Source organism: Barbus barbus (genome assembly GCF_936440315.1).
Source record: "Barbus barbus genome assembly, chromosome: 25".
Taxonomy (NCBI): domain Eukaryota; kingdom Metazoa; phylum Chordata; class Actinopteri; order Cypriniformes; family Cyprinidae; genus Barbus; species Barbus barbus.
Genome location: NC_136753.1, coordinates 24,250,166 through 24,270,810, shown reverse-complemented (window position 1 = coordinate 24,270,810; position 20,645 = coordinate 24,250,166). Strand labels below are relative to the sequence as shown.

At 36.2% G+C, this 20,645-nt stretch overlaps 1 protein-coding gene across 2 annotated transcripts in view; it reads right to left on the bottom strand.

Moving 5' to 3' along the window:
- The window catches only part of cntn4 (contactin 4), a 142,135-nt gene that overhangs the window by 62,720 nt on the left and 58,770 nt on the right, over nt 1-20,645 (bottom strand). For both annotated transcript variants that reach the window (XM_079377961.1, XM_079377962.1), the window contains 2 exons: nt 16,446-16,541; nt 522-725 (listed from right to left, as the gene is read on the bottom strand). In XM_079377961.1, coding sequence (XP_079234087.1) covers nt 522-725; nt 16,446-16,541 — 300 coding nt within the window. The remainder of the gene's footprint in view (nt 1-521; nt 726-16,445; nt 16,542-20,645) is intronic.

Genomic DNA, 20,645 nt, shown 5'->3' with positions numbered 1-20,645 from the left:
AGGCAATTACTTACATCTATCATAAATCACTCTTTAAAACTAGAACGGTTGTTTAATTAAAAAACCAAAAATACTTTTTTTTTTTTTTTTATCAATCACCGAAAAACCATTAGGCCTACCTCTCATAATAAAAATACAGAGTGGTTTGAAAGAAGTTTATTTTATGCTATCAGTCAGATAAATTAGATTCCGTTTGTCTGTTAGGATATTTGACAATTTATTTTTTATCACCCTTGAACATGAGTGTGATCAAATTGTAAATCCACAGAGAAGCAACAATTAGATCAGCCTAAGACAAATGACCTTTCAGTTTGAGGGCCTTTGATAATGCCAGCCTAGAGGCACCGAAACATGCTGCCACAGCATCTTAAAATTTGCAGAGAAACAGCTTATTAACCTTTGAATAAAATTTGTATTCTTCATATATTTCACATCTTTTTATTTCACTTAGCTACCTAATTCCATAATGCATGTAGGATTGAATGTATGGTATATATCAAGACATCGACAAGCATCCTCACCGTCATTGCGCAGTATCAGAGGAGTAGGTGGCCCTTGGACTCGTGTCTTGGTGACAGTATTGGTTACAACACAGGTGTAGTTGCCCACATCAGATGGCTCAACTTTAGCGATGTATAGATTCCCTGTCTCCTGGGACACGAATCGACGAGAATCTTGCTTCACGAATGACGGGTACTCATTAAAAATCCAGGAGAACGTCAGAGCTGTTAGAGGCAAAAGGAAAGATGGAGAAAAGACCGTCAACATCACACATGAGTAGAAAGAGGTCACTCTACTGCCCGGAAACTACATTTGCATAAACATAACTAGAGTACACGGTGACATTTCCTCTCTCAGCAGAGCCTAAATTGCATATGTGGGCTCTGCTCATGAATCTTGCGCCTCCCTAGAGTTACAAAATTAGCATTGGGGCTACATGCTAGGGTGAAAATTAATCAGCCTGAGGAGGGTTGTGTGGCTTAGGGGGTGAGAATTAATGACAGAAAGGATAACCAGTGCCCTGTGATTAGTTGGCCTCTAGTCAAGTGGGAAAGTGGTTGTATGTAACCAATGTTCAAAAATCCAGAGCGCTATTCATTGACATTGGTCAGTTAATGGATAATCGGGTGACAAGTAAGCTAATCACACGGCATTTCATTAAAGCAGAGAGCTTTTAATGATAACAACAAAGAAATCTTAACGTAAAGGTGTGGAAAGCAAAACAGACGAATGGAAATGTCTTAAAGTGTCCAACTATCGTAATTGGGCGAATCTCACAAAAACTGTCAAGAGATCTCCTTGTTCTGCCAAAATAACATGACGCCTATTTTTAGGACTACTGACATCACGAAATACGTACCAATAACTACATATTACTGCAGTTTCCAAAAGAAACAAACACTAGAGGCAGTAAAACTCTGACACCTTTTACTCCTTTTCACACAAATTTACAGAGTTTTGATTAATAAAGCGTAATTTTCACACAATTACTTGAAGAATATCGTGTTACGACTTCAAAACAATATTAAAAAGCTGAGAGATTTGAAAAGCGATGCTTTTGAACATTAGCATCGTACATATCCAGCCCCGTATCTATGGGTTTTCATAGACGCCAAGTTTGTTCGGTAGCTCGCGGAGTACGGAGATGTACTTAGGAGGCGAGGAGCTCCGGTTCGAATCCCGTGCAATCACGCTTCGACAAAGCAGTTCAAATCTGCATATAAGGAATTTGAAATTGCATGGTTGCATAAACAAATACATTTTTATATCAGTTTTGCATTTGTTAACACTATCGGGTAGGTTTAGGGTTGGGTTTGGTGTAGGGCATATTTGCAACACGATAGAGCATTAACTTTTAGGGACAGTTATTTGATATTTGATATTTGATATTTATATATCCGGATATTTGAATTCTGAACCGCCGCAATACGTACCTGTAGCAACGTAATAAAAACACAGAAATGTACCTATATCAACATAATAAAAACGTGCCAGGGTTTACGTATTTAACCTGTGTTTTAGTGCCACTCAGTGGACATTTCTCTTTGAAACTGCGGCGAAACGTGCAGTAAGGTACGTAAAACTGTGTCGCACAGAAAGTGCACAGAGGTTCGTATTTTTATGAGACCAGGTTGAACAATACATATGATTCACATCACAGTAATATGACAAAAACGGTCAATTGTAGTATACAATATACTTAAAATTTAAGTATAAATCACATTGTAATTGTAATTAAAAATATTTTATTTCCAGAAATAGTGATTTTCATTAAGATTTATGATGCAATTAAAAATATATATATATATTTTCATGAACGTAATATTAGAATCCAAATTAGGTTTCCTTTTATTTAAGAAAAATATTGTTTGTTTGTTCACTCATTTTTATTTTATTTTACTTTTTTGAATTCATTCTTATTCTAGCTCAAGCTGGAAATAGTAATTCAGTCATTTCCAGTTACGTAGTTTTCAACACACTATTTCTCACTATATCAGACATAGAAATAAAACCGTTTCAACTCTGAGACGAGTGCTGTTGACCAGACTGCTGTTGAAGACGTAGCATTCTCACTGGCCGTTCCTCTCCTCGAAATGTCAGCATACACTTAATGTCACATCTGTCAGTGGTCGGTTCCTCTACTAGCACAGAAAAACAGTTTCAAACCTGACCTCCAGGAGTTACAATTGTTTTGCCTTTTGCTGATTCAATTACCTACAATCCCTGTCATTGTCCAAGTTCCACTGTCAAGTATGAGCCACAAAAAGCGCAAGATGAACCCAACATTTCTCTATTATCCACAGGTGGATCAAAACAATAAAGGAAATTTTCCTTTCAGAGGAAGCGCTTTCTGATAAAAATTCAACTGCTGACTTTTTACTTGAAATTGCTAGAATAGTACATGTTTGTAATTGGAGAAAGGCTCTAAACTAAAAGGAGTGCTTTTATAATGGCTTTGCATAAATTGAAAACTAATTGCTGCTCAAAACAGCAATAAAGAAATCAGCTGTCAATCTAATAAGCATCTAACCGCATCTGTGGAAGAACAATGCACTGAAGCATTAATAAACCGATGTGCATTTCCTGTCACCAGCATCCTCCTCCATGTTTCTGTGGCACATACCTAAATCTTATTCAACCAAACCACTCTGAGGTTAGACTTGTTGGCATGTGAGCTTTCCATTTGCGCCGTTAATGATAAATCCATTTGCAGAAGGTTGTAATGTTCTACTCAGCCAAGGCTTTTGGCTCCCCAGCAGCGCATTTAATCGACAGGCACATAGCATCTCCCCGGCTTAGCCCAATCAAACCCACTCACTTGTTAGCTAATTAAACAAAACAGTCTTGGAGGATTCCTGCCTGAGCCCTGGTCATTTATCACAGTTTGATCTGATCCATAGCTGTGGGCTTCGGCTATCTCGCGCACAGAAGGGGTTTGAGCGGCTTGGTTTTCCCAACCATGAACCCTGAGTGCTAAGCTAACATCATTCCTGTAATATACAACTGTAATATAAAAAAAAATGAGCAAGACTTTCAGTAATATGCAATGATCAAACTTAAGCACTTAAACTCGTTAGTTTTAATTAAACGTTAATTAACAGGAAAATTAACAGTAAGGCTAGCAAAGTGTAAACAAACCGCTAAAGTTAGCTGTACCTCAGTGCTAGCTTACATGAGAGTGCCAACTTGAAGTTAATTTTGATATTTATTTTTTAAAATCTCTTTTATGCTAGTGCTGTGCTTTGAAAATGTCTGATAAGTCGCTTGTGAGGAATATAATACCTGCACGCAGACATCTGGTGCTCAGGACGAGCTGAAAACGTAATGTGATTTTGTGCTATCGCACATGGCAAAACAGGATCTGCTTTCTGACTTAAATCCTGCCATCCATGCATTCAATCAATCATTCCTCACAATGCTGAATTTTTTATTAATTTCGAAGGTAAAAACTTCAAACGCTAACACACTACTGCTGCAAGCGTTAACGCTGCTTTTAAAAACAAAACAAAGCTTTGTGTTTGCAAAGAAAGGTCATATACGGTTGCTCAAAGGCTGTTGTTGCAACCCTAACATAACCCAAAGGATTTCTTCCCTCAATTATTCAAACCCTTAGATTGATGTTTTTTCATATGGTTTGATATCAAGGTCTAAAAAGAAATCAACTTGTACATAATGCGACAAAATGAGAAAATCCAAGCAGATAAAATATAACATCAAAGCACAAAGTTTTCACATTTTTCCCCTGGTACGAAACCTTTCCTGATAAAGCACTTGGTTCTCAGCTAGGCTTTTCCCCCAAAAATAAGAGATTAAAAAAACATTATAAATGCTACATAGAATCTCCCATACAGTATGTGAAATGTTCAAGGTTCACTCTGAAATTTGATGTGTAAGAAGCCAAGACTCTTCACTTTGAAGGGTCCCTAGAGGGGACTGTCAGATGCTGACAAAACTCAGTTTGCATTATACCAAGAATGCTGGGGTTGCAGAAAGTCAGCAGAGAAGTCAACATAAAACGAAAAGGGAAAAAATAGACAGTATAAGATTTGTGCAAATTGTATGGACATGTGGAGAGTATTAAGGAAGACAAATTTTTGCTTTCTAAGGGTAGGTCTGTTGTACAAAACTGGAGATTTTCCATGTTGGGGTTAACATCTGCTGCAGGAATACCTTTTTACAGCTGATGCATATATTTTTTAATATACAGTATATATATATATATATATATATATATATATATATATATATATATATATATATATATATATATATAGCGTGAGTTTGGGGTGACATTACTTGATTGGCTGAACAATGGCAGATGGGGTCAGGACAGATGAGAAACCTATTATTATTATTATTACTGTATTACTATTATTTTTTTTTTTTCTTCAATTCCTTTTAACTTTTAGGTACACCACCATTCAAAACTTTCAGGGCCAGTCAGATTTTTTGTTTTGTTTTATTTCTTGAGCATCAAATAAGCAAATTAGATTAGACATAATGTAAAGTATTAAAGTAATGTACATGTATTAAAATCAGAGACAATTATTTTAAAATATAATAATATTTCATTATATTACTCTTTTTACTATAACATTAATCATACAGCGTTAGTGAGAATAAGATAATTCATTCATAACCATTAAAAAAATCTTACTGACCCCAAACTGGAACATTTTATCTGTGAGTAAAAAAACTGGAAGTCTGATCACTCAAAAAATAAATAAATAAACAAATAACACAACTCTCCTCAACAAACCACTTAATTTAAGGTATCATTCATGTTTATAGCACAAACACACACAAAATATTTTTGGTTAGGGGTTTGTTCAGATTTTTTAGCAAGCAATTCTAAATATAAACTGGCAAAATAATGACTATAAGCAGTTATTAAAATCAAATAAATGTATTAAATAAAATCTATTTGTTTTGTACTTTTTCTTGTCATTAACTGGACATGATGAAGGTGACAGTGTAATCTGGCTCAAAGACAAATGATCTAATGTGCTTACACAAGCACTACTGATGTGTGACAGTACTGGAGCTGAGATTAGAAAATAGATGTTTTAGACTTTAGGCTAGGTCATAGTGCCCGGCTGAATACTATAAACAGTCTATCTGACCACAGTCTATCTGGCACCAGCCATGGAAGCACGGGGGAAAACACTGGTGTAGGAAGTACTTAAAAAAAAAAAAAAAATCTGACTATCATATTTCATTTTAGCGGTAAGAAACCATTATTACACTGGTGAAGAAACAGAAAGAAGAGACATATCTGCAGACAAAATAAACCATCTATCACTGCAAACTCCAGTCTCAGTTCCAATCAAAGAGACCCATTCATTATTTTTACGCTCTGTCATGCCGCAAGCAGTAAATAAAGCTTTATGAAAAGATGCACATATCTGCCTCTTAATCGCACATTATCGATGCGAATGCTCTTGATGAATTTTAATAGCATCACAGCTGCCTGATCATTGCCTGTTAATAATACATGTGAGACTTGTTGTGACAACAGTATGCATATTTAATCATTATGTCTGGGATCACACAAGCTTACCGCTTGGCAAATATATAAAAAAGTTAACTGATTAATTAATAAATAAGTAAATAAATAAATCATAAAACAACAGTGATCAAAGAATAAAGGTTGCTTACAGTTTGTAAATGAGGTCTTTTTAAAGGGATAGTTCACCCCAAAAAAAGAAAATTCTGTCATCATTCACTCACCCTTGGTCTAAATCTGTATGAATTTCTTTCTTCTGTTGAACACAAAAGAAGATATTTTGAAGAATGCTGGTACACAAACAGTTTACGGTAGACATTGGCTTCCACAGTATTTTTTTCCATATTATGAAAGTCAATGGCAAGTGTCAACTATTCATTTATGCACCAATAACTGCAATATACTTCAAAAAAGATATGAAATCAATCACCACCCTGCTCACATACTAGCAGTATTGCAATCGAGTTTAAATATACATACACTACGAGTCAAAAGTTTGGAATAATTATACTTTTTTTTTTTCATTGTTATTGAACGAACTCTCATATGAACTCTCATATGTGACCCTGGACCACAAAACCCATAAGGGTCAATTTTCTGAATAAATAAGCTTTCCATTGATGAAAAAAAAATGGAACACCAAATTCCTGGCTCTCTTCTATCAGTACTTAAGTGCATCCTGCTGAGAGCACAAAAAAAAAAAGAAAATCGATGCTTTAACTGTTCATAAATCTCTCTTTGTTGTAGCTTGTAAAGTTCTAAATAATGTCTGAAACTCTGTATTACTAGCACTTCTCATTTTAATTTTAATTTAATTTTTTTTGATGAATCTCTTGTTGCATTCCTCATTTGTAAATCTCTTTGGATAACAGAATCCAAATGAATGAATAACGTGAATGTAAATGCACGACTTCATTGTAATTCTGATAGTAAAGACATTAAAATGTTGTGACCTAGTCTAACCATTTTTAAACTGACCCTCCAATCTCCATTTATGTTTTCGTTAGAGAGAAACTATCCACTGAATGGACTGTCACTGAGTGCAGTGTTTACCGCCTGGCCTTGTGTTGACAGTCGCAGTAAGAACCGAGAAGAGAGAACCTGAAAGAGCGAGAGAAATCACAGCAGCAGTCTGAGAATCTCTTTGCTTAAGGCCTCCAGAATATCGCATCTTCTTTTCTCCTAACAGGACCAGACAGAGTGCACATGCTCTGAGCTCTCACTGCCGCGCGACTCCGGGGCAGATGCCATCATGCCCATTGTTAGCGGCAAAGCAGAAAAGAAGTGATTTCAGCGTTCGCTACACCTGAAAGGGCCGAGCTCCATTAGCAAATGGAGGTCAGCCGCATTAGATTCCCACACTAAACATAGTTGAGTAATACAGAGAATAAGGCTGAATGATGCAGACGGCATCTGAATGCAGAGGGGCTCGGAGGCTGAGGTGGAGGTAGCAGCCGCTCAAATGCTTGTGCGTGACTGATCCGACCTGACTGCGGTGGCACGGAAGGCTCGATTTGGGTCTATGCTGCACATTTCGGGGCATTCCTGAAGTCAGTCGCGCACACAAACATTTACTCATAACGTAATGCTGAATCCAGCTATGAGGAATACGCATCTCAGAAGAGAGCTGACAGCGCCGATCAGACACGACCTCTAAGATTATCTTGTATTCTGTGCTTTATGGACATGCAAGGACACTGGATGGTAAAACAAGGAATGGAGGACAAAAGACAAAGAGATGACACCTTGTTGAGTCTTTGCGGTGAATCTAAAATAGTCATAAGCCAAGAGCTGGTCTATTATTATTATTATCATCTCTCCATTAACACAAATACTTTGTCCTTGGCTTGACTGCTAACTTGAGTATCACGCAAAAGATATCCTGCAAAGGAAGCATATCGCTATACTATTGCTCAAATTTAGGTTTAGAAAAAGAACAAAATTAAGAGTCACCGGTTGCATGGTTTAAATTGAGTTCAAAAATAAACAAACTGGCTTCTACTGAAAACATCTGGAACATCTCACATGTCGTCTAACGGTGAGCAAAATATAATCAGGGTCATGCAGGGTGTTTTTTTTTTCCTCTAGCATGTGATGGTGAATATATTAAATGATCCTCACATTAAACCACCAAAATGAAAATAACACATACTGCTTGTGTGTGAAAATGTCTAACGTATAAAAAAATATAATCAGGGTTATCCGGGATGGGTTTTTTTTTTTTCTCCAGAAAAAAAATGATGACAAATATATTAAATCATTCTCACATTAAACCACCAAAATGAAAATAACACGTACAAAGTCACAATGTGTCTTCACATTTTGTGACAGGTGGTGTTTCACATGAAAAACATGAGATCAGGAAAACTGTCTCATCTTGAATGAGAAAGTAAAATAATTACATTGCTGTAAAGTACCACTCTGTTTTTAATTATAAAAAGAAATAAAATGATTTAAAAAATCTAAAAAATAAAATACAAATAAAAATCAAGCATGAAATAAAATTATAACAAAATAAAGCTAAATAATTGCAGTAAAGGTAGGGACAAAATATCCTTAGATTTTAAATGATAAAAACAATAATAAAATGATAAAAATAAAATAAAATTCAACATAAAATTAAAATAAAATAAATAAATAAAATAAAAATAAACCTAAAAAATGCTGTAAACATTGCTGTAGGGACAAAGCATAATTTTATTTTTAATTATAAAATAAAATAAAACTCAGTAACCACCCACCTAACAAGAGAATAGCATCTACCAAACAGCAACCTGCAAAAATCTTGATTTTATTAATAAGCCGTTGAACTATTCAATATACCACAATCAGGGTCCAATGCAATAGATGTAAACTGCTTAAATACAATGTTATTTGGTGACTGCTTTAAGAAATTTAATTTACAGACATAATGCGAGGCAGACGACGCTAGGCACAGCTCCTGAGTCTCCTAAGCCTTAGCCTAGGAGCCTAGCACATAATCAGTTGTTTTGTTGTTGGGAATGAGTGGCAGTGTATTCCTGCAGGGCTGAATTTATTCCCACAGGATTGTGTACGGGTGAGGAAATGTGTGTAGGGGGCGGGTGTTTGTTAGCAGGAAGCCTTGGGGACGTCATAATGTGTGACTGGTGTCCAGTGGAGAGGGACACACTGTTTACTGACACCTAGACAGCAAGGAGAGACGGGGGGCAGCTTGAAGCTGTTGAAACGTTTTGAGCCTTTCTGACACCCCACTAAAGCTTCATGCAAGCTTTTATGTGCTGACATTTACACAAATGAAGTAAACACTAAACATATTGTATATCAGATACTATAAGCAGGATAAAATGTACGCTACTAGTGATCACACATACATTTTTCACTTGGCAAACTATTGCAAAACCCTTATAGACATTTTTGACATGGGACAGTAAGCAAGCACCTACCTACCATCCGGAACACACTAGCAAACAGCAACATGAAAATGCATGAAAGGAGTTTTTTAAAAGTTATGACAAGTCAAAAGTTTTGGTGACCAAACACAGCACTTGAAATATAAACTTTCCTGAGCAACTGTCAGGGAAACTTTGACAACTTTGGATTCAAATGCTGGAGAACATGATCATTAGGTTTTATACAAACTTGTGGAATTCATGTAGTCAAAAGAGGATGAACCAAATACTAAGAAATGATTGAGTTTTAAATCAAATATAAAATACTGCCATCTCGACTTTTCACTCAAATTGTTAGTATAATTATAACCGGGAGAAAACATTAAATATACATAAATGTTACCCTAAAATTCTGGGCAAAAGGCAGTGACATTTGTCAATTTTGATTTGTATAACTGAAACAAATACAGTTAACAAGCCATTTGCTCCTCATATAGCATAAGCTGATTTTGAACACTGAATCCCTCTGTATCAGACTTTAATTAATATATTCACAGCATGTCCAGATGTTAAGTAGAGGGGGTATGATGAAATACTCTGTGAATGATGACTTAATAAGCCCCATAATGCATGGTGCCAGATTGCTCCTCATTTATTCACTGATCATACATATATATAGAATCTTATGCGTTCAGACTCCTTGAGTGTAAGCACCAATCAAAAGAGCTTCATGGCATTTTAAAAACATTCATAAGAGAGTGCATTTTGTCACTGTAATCTATCTATCCATCTACATGCAAACACACACACGCACACATACTGTATGTATATATATATACACACACACACATATACTGTATACACACGTACTGTATACAGACACATAGGCACACACATATATATAGTATTTAATTGTTATTATTATATTTATTATTGTTTATTGAAAATAAGAAAAAAAATAGAAAATTTTATAACAACTTATTTATTATTATTTAATAATAATTTATTATTTATTATTATTATTGATTCATTTATTATGATTATTCTTTTTTTCTTATTTTTCTAATATGACAATTTAAATATTAAATAAATACATTGATGTCATCAAGCAATTACAGGGTTTCTGCAGTTTTTATGAAGGTAAATGTAAGACTTTAGGATTTTTCACTTGGCAAACTATTGCAAAACCCTTGTAGACATTGAAGGTGGGCTCTTTAGACATGGGACAGTAAGCAAGCACCTACCTAACAATTTTCATGTTGCTGTTTGCTAGTGTGTTCTGGACCATCCAGAACACACTAGCAAACAGCAACATGAAAATTCATGAAAAAATTCAATTTTTTAAGACTCAAAGTTTTGGACTTTAGGACTTCAAAGGTCTGTCACGGTTCATAGAATCACTGTCTCATCCTTGCTTGTCTGTTGTGGTGTGTGGCGTGAGTGGGTGTCCTAGCTCGTGATCACGGGCTGATCTGTCCCAGCTGTGGATCATTACTGGGTCTATTTAAGATCTACTCATGCTCCTCTTATTGTCAGATCCTCAGAGTTTCTCGGCGTTCCTGTTTCCCGATCTGTCTTCTGGTCTCTGCCCTGTCTTCGGAGGATTCCTCGGCTGGTTGTGACTGCCCATTGAGTCCCTGCGCCCGGTTCCATCCACGCTGTGCATGAGCTTCACCTTTCTAGTGACTTTGTTTGTTCTCTCAATAAACTGTTGTTTATCCGCAATTGAATCCTCCTCTTGATTACATAACCAGGTCCTTACAGAACCAAAACCCACAATGACACTGGCCAAACAAATAAATATAGTAAACAAAAGTATACAATCGACAGATTATATCCATGTTTTTGTCACAAAATTACGCTTTATTATGTACGGAAATCACATAGCCTATCTCTCCTGCTCTCTCTCCCTCACAGACAGTTTACACACACGTTACGCGCTAATGTTATTAGCGCTACTCTGATGATTTTATTAGTAACATAGTTTAACAACTTAAAACTACATGACTTCTCACAAGCAAAGTAACAACAACGGCGCTGATGGTGAAGAAAATGAACTTTAGTTTCACTAGAGACATCGCTGCCGAACACTTTTGAGAGACGCATAGAGGTAATCTCTCTCCCTCTCTCCTCTCATAACTTAGTCATTAAGTGCATTAGTCTGCTATCAACGGCTCAAGCCTACGTTACGGTTAAAATAACTTTTTGGAATTAGCAAGGGAGGCCTTGGATGAGATGCGAAAGAAACAAACCTACTCACAATAGCGATTTAAGTAGAAAAACCGGACACATGCCTTGAAATATATCATCTGATCAATGTCTTGAGGTGTGGCAATAATAATTGTGCAGAATAATTGACTTCGGTCCGTTGAATTATTAGAAAAATAATGCACAATTTCAAATCAATCATATCAATTTCAAATTGTTTGTCATAAATCAACATCTCAGGAAAACGTTGTCTGCACAAAAATAGAGAAAATCAATCGCTGGTCTCTGCACAATTATTATTGCCACAGAACCAGATAGTTAATCTTTATTGCCAGAAAATGGCAAACACTTGCCAAACAGGTGAATAAAAATGATACAAGCTGTAATAAAAACTTATTTTCATGACTCTGATTGGCTGAGCCGTTTTGCATGCACTGATAACAAATGACAAACAGACTTTTCCAAATGATTCTGATTCACCACGTTCCCAGCAAGACCACTGCCTGAAGACAATAGCACTATATCGCAGGAACAATCCAATTCTGTGGGGAGGAAATCCGCTGTCATCGTAAGACGATTGGCTGACAGATCCATCAATCGCTGGTCTAATTTTCCGGTCAGGAACAGCATTTAAGGTTCTGTTCTAAATCCATTTCAGATGTTCCCTCAAATTTATCCTGGGTTTTAGAGGTCGTCTGAGATAAGGAGATTTTAGGGCAGGAAATCGGCCAGCCAGTCAAACATTATACATCGATACGTTCTGTAAAAAGGGATGTTCTTCTTTAGTATATTTGTCTTGTTTTTCAGTGCAAATGTATAAAGATTCTTAAATCAAAATACATTTACTTGGAAAAATGGCATGTTTTATGTGAAATGTATTAAAATAAACTGAATTCATAATTTAAAAAGAACAAATATCCACCAATGGACTTTATTGAAAAATAACTTAATTCAAAGGGAAAAAACGTTTTCATACCCAATGTACACAAATTTGTTCTTGCCTTTTTTTTTTTTTACTCAATTTTGTTAAATTTCTCAGAACACAAGATTTAATATTTTCATTTTACATCTCAAGTAAATGCACCTTCATTTAAGGATATTTAAATGTACTGGGCAACAAGACAAACATACTGAGGAAGACATTGTTTTTTAGCAATGCATGCAACATTTAATGCCGTGACTTTAGGGCTTTCTGTTCTAATTTAAGACCTTAACTTCTGTGAATTAAGAACTGCGGAAACTCTGAATTTGGAAATTAGTTCCGTAATAGAATTGTTTATTGTCTTGATACAAGTGAAGAGGAATTGCAATTATAGTGCTTAAAATCATATTTAACTGGTCTCCAAGCCAGTTCAGGCACCCTTCAACCAAACGCTATCAGCAAGCACAGCCCACATCCTTGATCTTCTACCAGACTATGATCTACCAAACATTTAGCTCTCAACCTCATGAGAGATCCTTAGATTTAACCGAGCAAAAAAGCAGAAAATGTGCAAGAGATCATCTGCTTCCATTTCATAGTCTGAGTCACAAGCTTACACATGTATACACACTCGGGAGGTTTGGCACAATAATGTATGCTCACAATATTGCACGTGGCCACACATCTTATCACATTTGTATTGGAGCAGCGTAAGAGCCAGCACACAGTTTCTCCTCCAATCACACCCCAATCCTCTCTTCTCGCCTTCTCCCTCACCAGTGGATCATATACAGCTCAATCAGCATTGCGAGCGCATCCGCGGCATGCAGCGGGCGGCATAAGGAAACAGGGGGCCAGCTGTCTTCTCTGCCTTATGCTTCCCCTGACAGTTGCTCTGGCAGGCAGGGCCCGAGAGGTTCTCTGCAGCATATGAGTCCTCAAATCTGTAGCCAGTCATTCAGACCCCGAGTGCAGAAGGTAATGAATAGCACTATGCTGCGATATTCATTCGTTACTGCGCCACCCACTGACTATGCCAAGTTTGACTGCGGAGGATGCTTGGGGGAGAAAGAGATGGATGGCATAAATGATCAACGTCATCATCAGCTGTCACAGGAAGTCACTTTTTCCAAAGCAGACACGAACTGGAGACAAGCGTCTTTAAAGTGTATCGATGTCGAAATACTACAGCATTAATTATTTATGACTAAATGCTTTTTTATGAGCTTTTCTGAACCTATTACAGCTTGTACAAGAAAATCTGGGGTGATTCGAGTGAGCATTGAATCAGTCCAGCTGTACAACACTTTTATAGTCTCTATAATAGGGCTGTCTGTCACGATACCAGAAATTTAATAGTCAATACCATGATTCTCAATATCAGTTCAGCAAAAACTAATGATACGGAATACACTCTTATATTCATATTTTAATAATGATTTGTATCTACTATAACAATTTATATGAACTAAGTACTATTATAGTATAAAACATGATTAAAATAAATAAATAAACAAATAAATAATAATTATTATGTGTAATTCCTAATCTAAAATATTATTAAAACTTAAAATAACTGTTTTCTATTTGAATATAATGCAGCCATTACAACTATAATTTGTTGATTTACTACTCAAGAAACATTTCTTATTATTATCAATGTTGGAAACAGTCTTTGTGGAAACCATGATGCATTTTTTATAATCATTTGATCAAAAGAAAGTTCAAATTAACAGCATTTATCTCAAATAGAAATCTTTTAAACATTATAAAAGTCTTTAATGTCACTTTTGATGCATCTTTGCAGAAATTCTTATTTTTTTAATGAAATAAAATATCGGACTTTTCCTGAACTTGAAATGTAATGTACATAAATAAAATTATTAACTAATTAAAAGAGAATGTAGCCTTCAAGCATTAGCCAAATAAGAAAATAACACTTTTATTATTTGAATACTAACTTAGTACCTTGACATTTTTTAACAACTCTAGGCTGCAAAATAATCAGCCACAGAGACAAGGACATGATAAAATTTAACATACAAAAGCTTCTTTCTGTTTAAATCCAGACACGTTATACACAGAATAACAGTTCCTTTTCAGACAGTCTCGTACTCCTGTACTCTGTTTCCTTCTACGAATCAAAGATAAATCACGCTCCAACACCAAAATGAATTTTCGTCTAATTTATGAGGACAGCTGAAAGCAAGGTTTGGCAAACCACTTAGCAGCCACACGGTCAGGAAAACACTCGCCAAATCCAACAAAGACAAGAAGTTCTTAAACTTCAAAGATTTCTAGAACCAATATCAAAGCAGACCAAAAAATTTAAATAAATAAATGTGGTATCTGCAGAAAACAGATACTGTTAAGAGTTCCATATTATATTATAATGTTGTTGTTGTTGTTTTTTTAACCAGCCTGTAAATGGGCAATACTAATAGTATGCTTTACACACTACACAATATGTTTAATATACTGGAAATGTTATGTCTATTGCTTACTTCAGCCATTTTACTACAAAGAAACACTTTAAAACGGCTAAAAATGACTTTCTTGATTTCTTCAACAAGACAACCACACATTTTTCCAGCAAATGACCTAATGGCATACAGTACAATACAGAAACGATCAACATCTGCGACCAAAATACCAACTAGCATCACCATTAACACAAAGCATAATTATCTAAATAAATGGCTCAGCAGAAAAAATAATGAATTATACCATTTGTAACTAGCTGGAAGAGTCTTTGTCTAATCTGATTTCTTTGTTGCTTTTCCACTTCCTTTAGCTGCCAAATTTAGAAAGCAGACCCTGTTGAATGTGACACAGCCCACTCATCTGCTACATTTCAGCACAGATTATAACAGCTAGTTCTGGTCACCCGATTTAATTCGATATATTGATTTATTTATTGACTGATTTCATCCTAAAAATCTCAATGCAGGCTTTACTAACATATAATCTTCTTACAAATGTTAGCTCTACCCGCTCTGTCGAGCTTGATGCTAATCAGTTTGATATCAGTCTCTTTCCTTTGTCCAATTTGTGTAATAAATGTGTGCTGTGCCATTGTTTAAAATCAGTCTTATCATGCAACTCCACCAGATTGTCTCACTTACAATTCGTGAGGTAGAATTGAAGAAGTAAGAGGGAAATGGTGCTTATCCACAAGGGTGTAAAAAGTAATAATTATATGAATATATGGATTGAATCAATTATAACCATATTATCGCACATAAAGATAGATAGATGCTGTTCTATCATTTTTCCCCCAGCTTTTATTTTGGAAACCCCCACTTCACAATGTTAATTAGCTCACGTAACAAAAGTACGAATGCTTTGGATCCATGCCGCCCTTCAAAAAGGCCATGTGAAAAAGCACCTATTGTGTAATAAACGCTAACAAAGCACTTCTTCTAACAAGCAACACTGTTGGCACCATTAATGAACAGTTAAGTCACACGCAGCTGGATTAATTGATAGAGGCCATCAAAGTGATGGCAGAAATAATGAACATTTTACGGTGGAGGAAGAGACGTGAGATTCAGCATAGAAACTCTGGGAGAAATACAGGGGAGGAGCAGCCCAGCATGGATGAAATGCTCTATGCTTCAGGGTCTTTGTGTAACTCAGGAAGAGAGCGATCGTGATTTATGGCTTTCTGACCTGCATCCCTTGCTCAGTATAGGGAAGGATGCTGCTCGACACTACAGGGAGGCAGGTGAGGGTGGAAGTGGGTTTGCACACAAACAGTTCCGTCTCCGGAGGGCAACTGGGCTTGCCTACACATGCTGTCTGAGAATTGAGAGATGCTGATGGGATTATATGATCTGCAGATTGGACAGCCGAGTGCCGAGAGACTGCCTGAAGACCTCTCCTATGGAAAAATGAGGTGTAAATGAAATATGAACGAGCTAGAAGTAGTACTGACCTCCGGAGTGAGGGGGCGGCCCGCAGAGAAGCACCACTCCTTGTCCTTCCCGGACAGAAACAGAACTCCGCTTGTGGGTTTTGAAGTTTTCCAAATCTGAAAAAAGGAGAGAAAACAGAGAAAAAAATTGCACTTATGCTAATATAGACTGTAGATTCATGAAAATATATGCAGCACATTCAACGCGACTGTATTTTTATTCCTAAAAAACTATTTTACGCTACAATCAGCGAGCCACACAAAGTTAAAGCCTTGGAGGAGTGTGTATACAGATGTGGTAAATAGCCTTCAGCTGGACTGGAGGCTAAATCACCACCCATTGCGTCTGTTTATTGAGAGCATTTGAGCCTCTTGCTGACTCAGACTAGAATAAATGGGAAAAAAAAGTTTAAGGATGTAAGTTAAATTCAAAAAGAAGGGGCCAAAGAGACTGAGGGACTGGGAGAATGTCTAGCACATTTTACTGACATTCATGATATCCTGCTGTGTTTTGAATATTATAGTGCAACTGGATTTTTCTTTCTCATGCAATACTTCACCACAATGCTTTGCTATGTGTTGCTAAGGAGTTGAAAGTGGATTTTAGTGCATCGATATTGCTAGGGTGTTCGAAAGCACTTTAAAGCAAGTAATTTCACTCTGTGGCCATTTATTAACGTCCCCCAGACAGCTACTTCAGTATCAACTCAAAAAATGTACCTATACATACAATTCACTGCACTGTTTCTAGCTGAAAGGAAGTAAAACACCAGCAACTTTTATTCTCTTTCACAATTCTGAAATTATGATTACAGCAGCAGATTATCAATTAATAAAGATTTAGTTCCAAGCATTTTATCTCCTTAAGACACTTTGTGTCTTCACCATCGTGAATGAATCATAAACTAATACATGTTTGCATCACATAACCAGCTTCAAATGTATGGCTTTTCTGATCTAGTAAACTTGCTTGGTAGCCCATCTGGTAAACCATTTCACTTGTGATGTAAAGTCGCAATAAAAAGCTTGGAGAAGACTTGTAGAAGCAAGGTAAAATGGCATGGTTATTTCAGCAAATGTGTTTGATCCTAAGTTTGATTTTGTTAACACAAACATTAAGTTTAGGGTTTGGCTTAGTGTAGTTAGTACGTTATTTTCAAATATACAGAAGAGCATTAACATTTTTGTGCCACTCGCCGGACATTTCATTTCCAAACTGCTGCAATTCGTACAACCAATGTAATAAAAAAAACATTGTAGATTTACATTTCTTTGTTTTGAGGTTGCTTTTAGCAAACTCACTGGACACATAATGAAAGGTGCAAGAATATCGCTACGTAATATTGCCTTGCAGAAATGTTGCCACAGACACATTTTTCCAACCTATTGAACCTGGGTTATTCAATAGAAGCAATAAGCTGGCAAGAACATTTCTTAAAACCTAAAAAATTGTTTAGTGGTACTAAGTTAGATAGCTATTCTTAAAGGGATATTACACTCAAAAATGAAAATTCTGCAATCAGTTATTCGTGTCATTCTGTATGATTTTCTCTCTTTTGTGGAACACAATTTTTATGTGTGTTTTTCAGTGTCTGTTTGGCAATATAATGAAATTCAATAGGTCCACAGATATTTTGGACCCCACAGGTTTTCAGAGCATGGACAAAAACGATCTCCAAAATATCTTCTTTTGCGTTGTCACATGATTTGATGTATCAATAATGTCTGTAGCACAAATAGTGTGGTCCAAGCTTAACAAGCAGGCTTAGTTTTTTTTTTTTTTAGGAAGATTGCATTGTGTTTAAAATCTCACTGACAGACCTTAATTGCAAAACAACAAATCTACAATCACCAGCAATGTGATTTTACAACATTTAACAGATTTGGAGTAAAGATGAGGACAAAATCAATGGGTCCCTCCAAACAGAAGAGTGCTCTTGCCCAATTGTGGTGGTGTTTTGCTAAGCGTGAGCCACACATGAGTGCTTTTAATGGCTCCTGCAGTTATCAGGCCCCCTCTGAGTTGTATTCATCACAAATCGTGCTGGCAACCATTACAAAGCCGTAAAAAAAAAAAAACGCATCAGAATCTGAATTTCCTTTCCTTTGAAACTAATTTAGATTTGACAATTGACGGAAAACAATAACAAGCCACAACAGCTTCCTGCTTGTCCCTTGCGCAATTGTTGTCTAAAATCATTGGGAAAAGTCATTTGCACAGGCAGATCGAATGCATGGATGGGCGCCTTGTAAAGTCTCAGGTGGGAACTGTTGAAATGTGCTTCGTTATAGGATCGTTTATTGTTTTTCAGAAAAAAAATGAACAATTAGATGATGCTGAGATGAAGCTAGCTGTCACACAGGTAAGTTAATGCTTGTTTTTTTTATAACTGCTTTTGTATGTTGGTTTCAAACCATTTTGTAAATTCTGCCCAACAAAATTAAAGTTCCAAGATTAATAAATAAGTAAATACAAATAAAAATCACACTGAAATATTAAGACAACAAAAGTCCACCACATAATGAAGGCAGACTGTTGGGTTGAGAAAAGTTGTCACATTTATATATAGGCAGGTCATCATATGTATGAAAATTATATATTTTTTAATACTTAAGGGCCTTTTTGTATTACTTCATAATTATTTAAATGTTTAATTTGAGCTGAAAAGCCTACAATAGTTTATTCACATGTCAGGTAATGTGACAACATGCCCGACTATTATAATAATAAAATAGCATGTCTTTGGTGAACTGTATCTTTTTAAGGAATGCATCTATCCAGAAATTGGCTTTCAGTAATAAACCTACAGTACCATGAGAAATATTCACTGGATTAAAAAGTGTGAAAACATCCGCAGTGAAAAAAGAGGAAACTGAGAGACTTCATGAATTAATTTGCTTAATTCCCATACCTAAAACCCACCACTAAATTCTGCTCTCAACATGACTGGAATAATCTTAAAATTATTTGACGTTAAATCATACTGAAGAGAGCTTTTAATGGCATCCATGTTGCACTTCAAGGATCAAAAATATAGATGCTGATGTAAAAATTTCTGCGAGACTAGCACGCTTTTGAATTGGAAAGCGTGAAGTCAGCTTTGTGAGCCCCCGCTGTCATCTTCCTTAAATGGATTCTGCAGTCGCTCAGCTGAAAAGTACATCAAAGTTCAGAGACCCCTTTACTTGACTGACCCACGTTGAAGAACACCTCACAGCTTCATCTAACAAAATCATTACCATGAACTCTTATATAGGTTGGATATTCTAAACAAAGCTGTATTCAACAGCACTAAGTCTCACGCTACATGCTAACGCTGACATTTAATGGCACACATTGCACAAATCAGAAGAATTAACCCACATTAACCTCATCTCCAGTGATCCTGGTTCTGTGGTGTCACCTGGAGCACTGATGCAGAGATGAAGTGGCTCTTTATAGGCTAAATCAATGCTAAATCTTCCTCACTTCCCCCTAAACACAGACCAGTGATTGGTTCTGCTTCGGGGCTAGATTTAAATGCGAAATTATGGCGCTCAGTGGTTTATGAAGATGACTAAAAGGTCAGCTAGAATGTGTCATGTTAGCTAGAGGACAAGTCTATTAGGGGGCTTTGGCTAATTATTTCTTAAAACATAAATTTCTTTTTAACCCTGGGAGTCAGTGGCAATTTGAAATACCGGTCTTCTATTAGGGAAAGCAATTCCTGTGCATTTTTCACAGATTAATATGTGACTTTGCAGTAAAGGCTCATACACCTCTGCAATGAGCAGTCTGTAATGAAGGGGTAATTTATGTAATTGCTTTTTCGCTGGGACAGAGAATCAGCATCAGTGCTGGTTATTTTATTTTTCAACGGATGATGGTAAATGGGTTAGAAATGACACTAAATTAAGTTGAAATTCACACTGATTTTAGTAACTGGTCCAACTTATTGTGTTTTTAAAACTGCCTCTTTATGCGAAAAAAAGTACAAGTGGTTAGATTAAAAAATAAATAAATAAACATTAAAATTTGTATCAGTACAGCTGGGCCTTTTTCCCTAAAGCCCACCAAATGCTCAGCTTCCAAAGGCCACCGAAAATGAATTCAAGTCACAGATGTGTCATGAATTGTATGAAGCTTATTGACAGACTGTTAATACTTGTAATACTTGCAGGCTAATTACCCATATGAATGTCAGGGCATAGCTTGGAATGAGGCATGCAAATTATTCATCA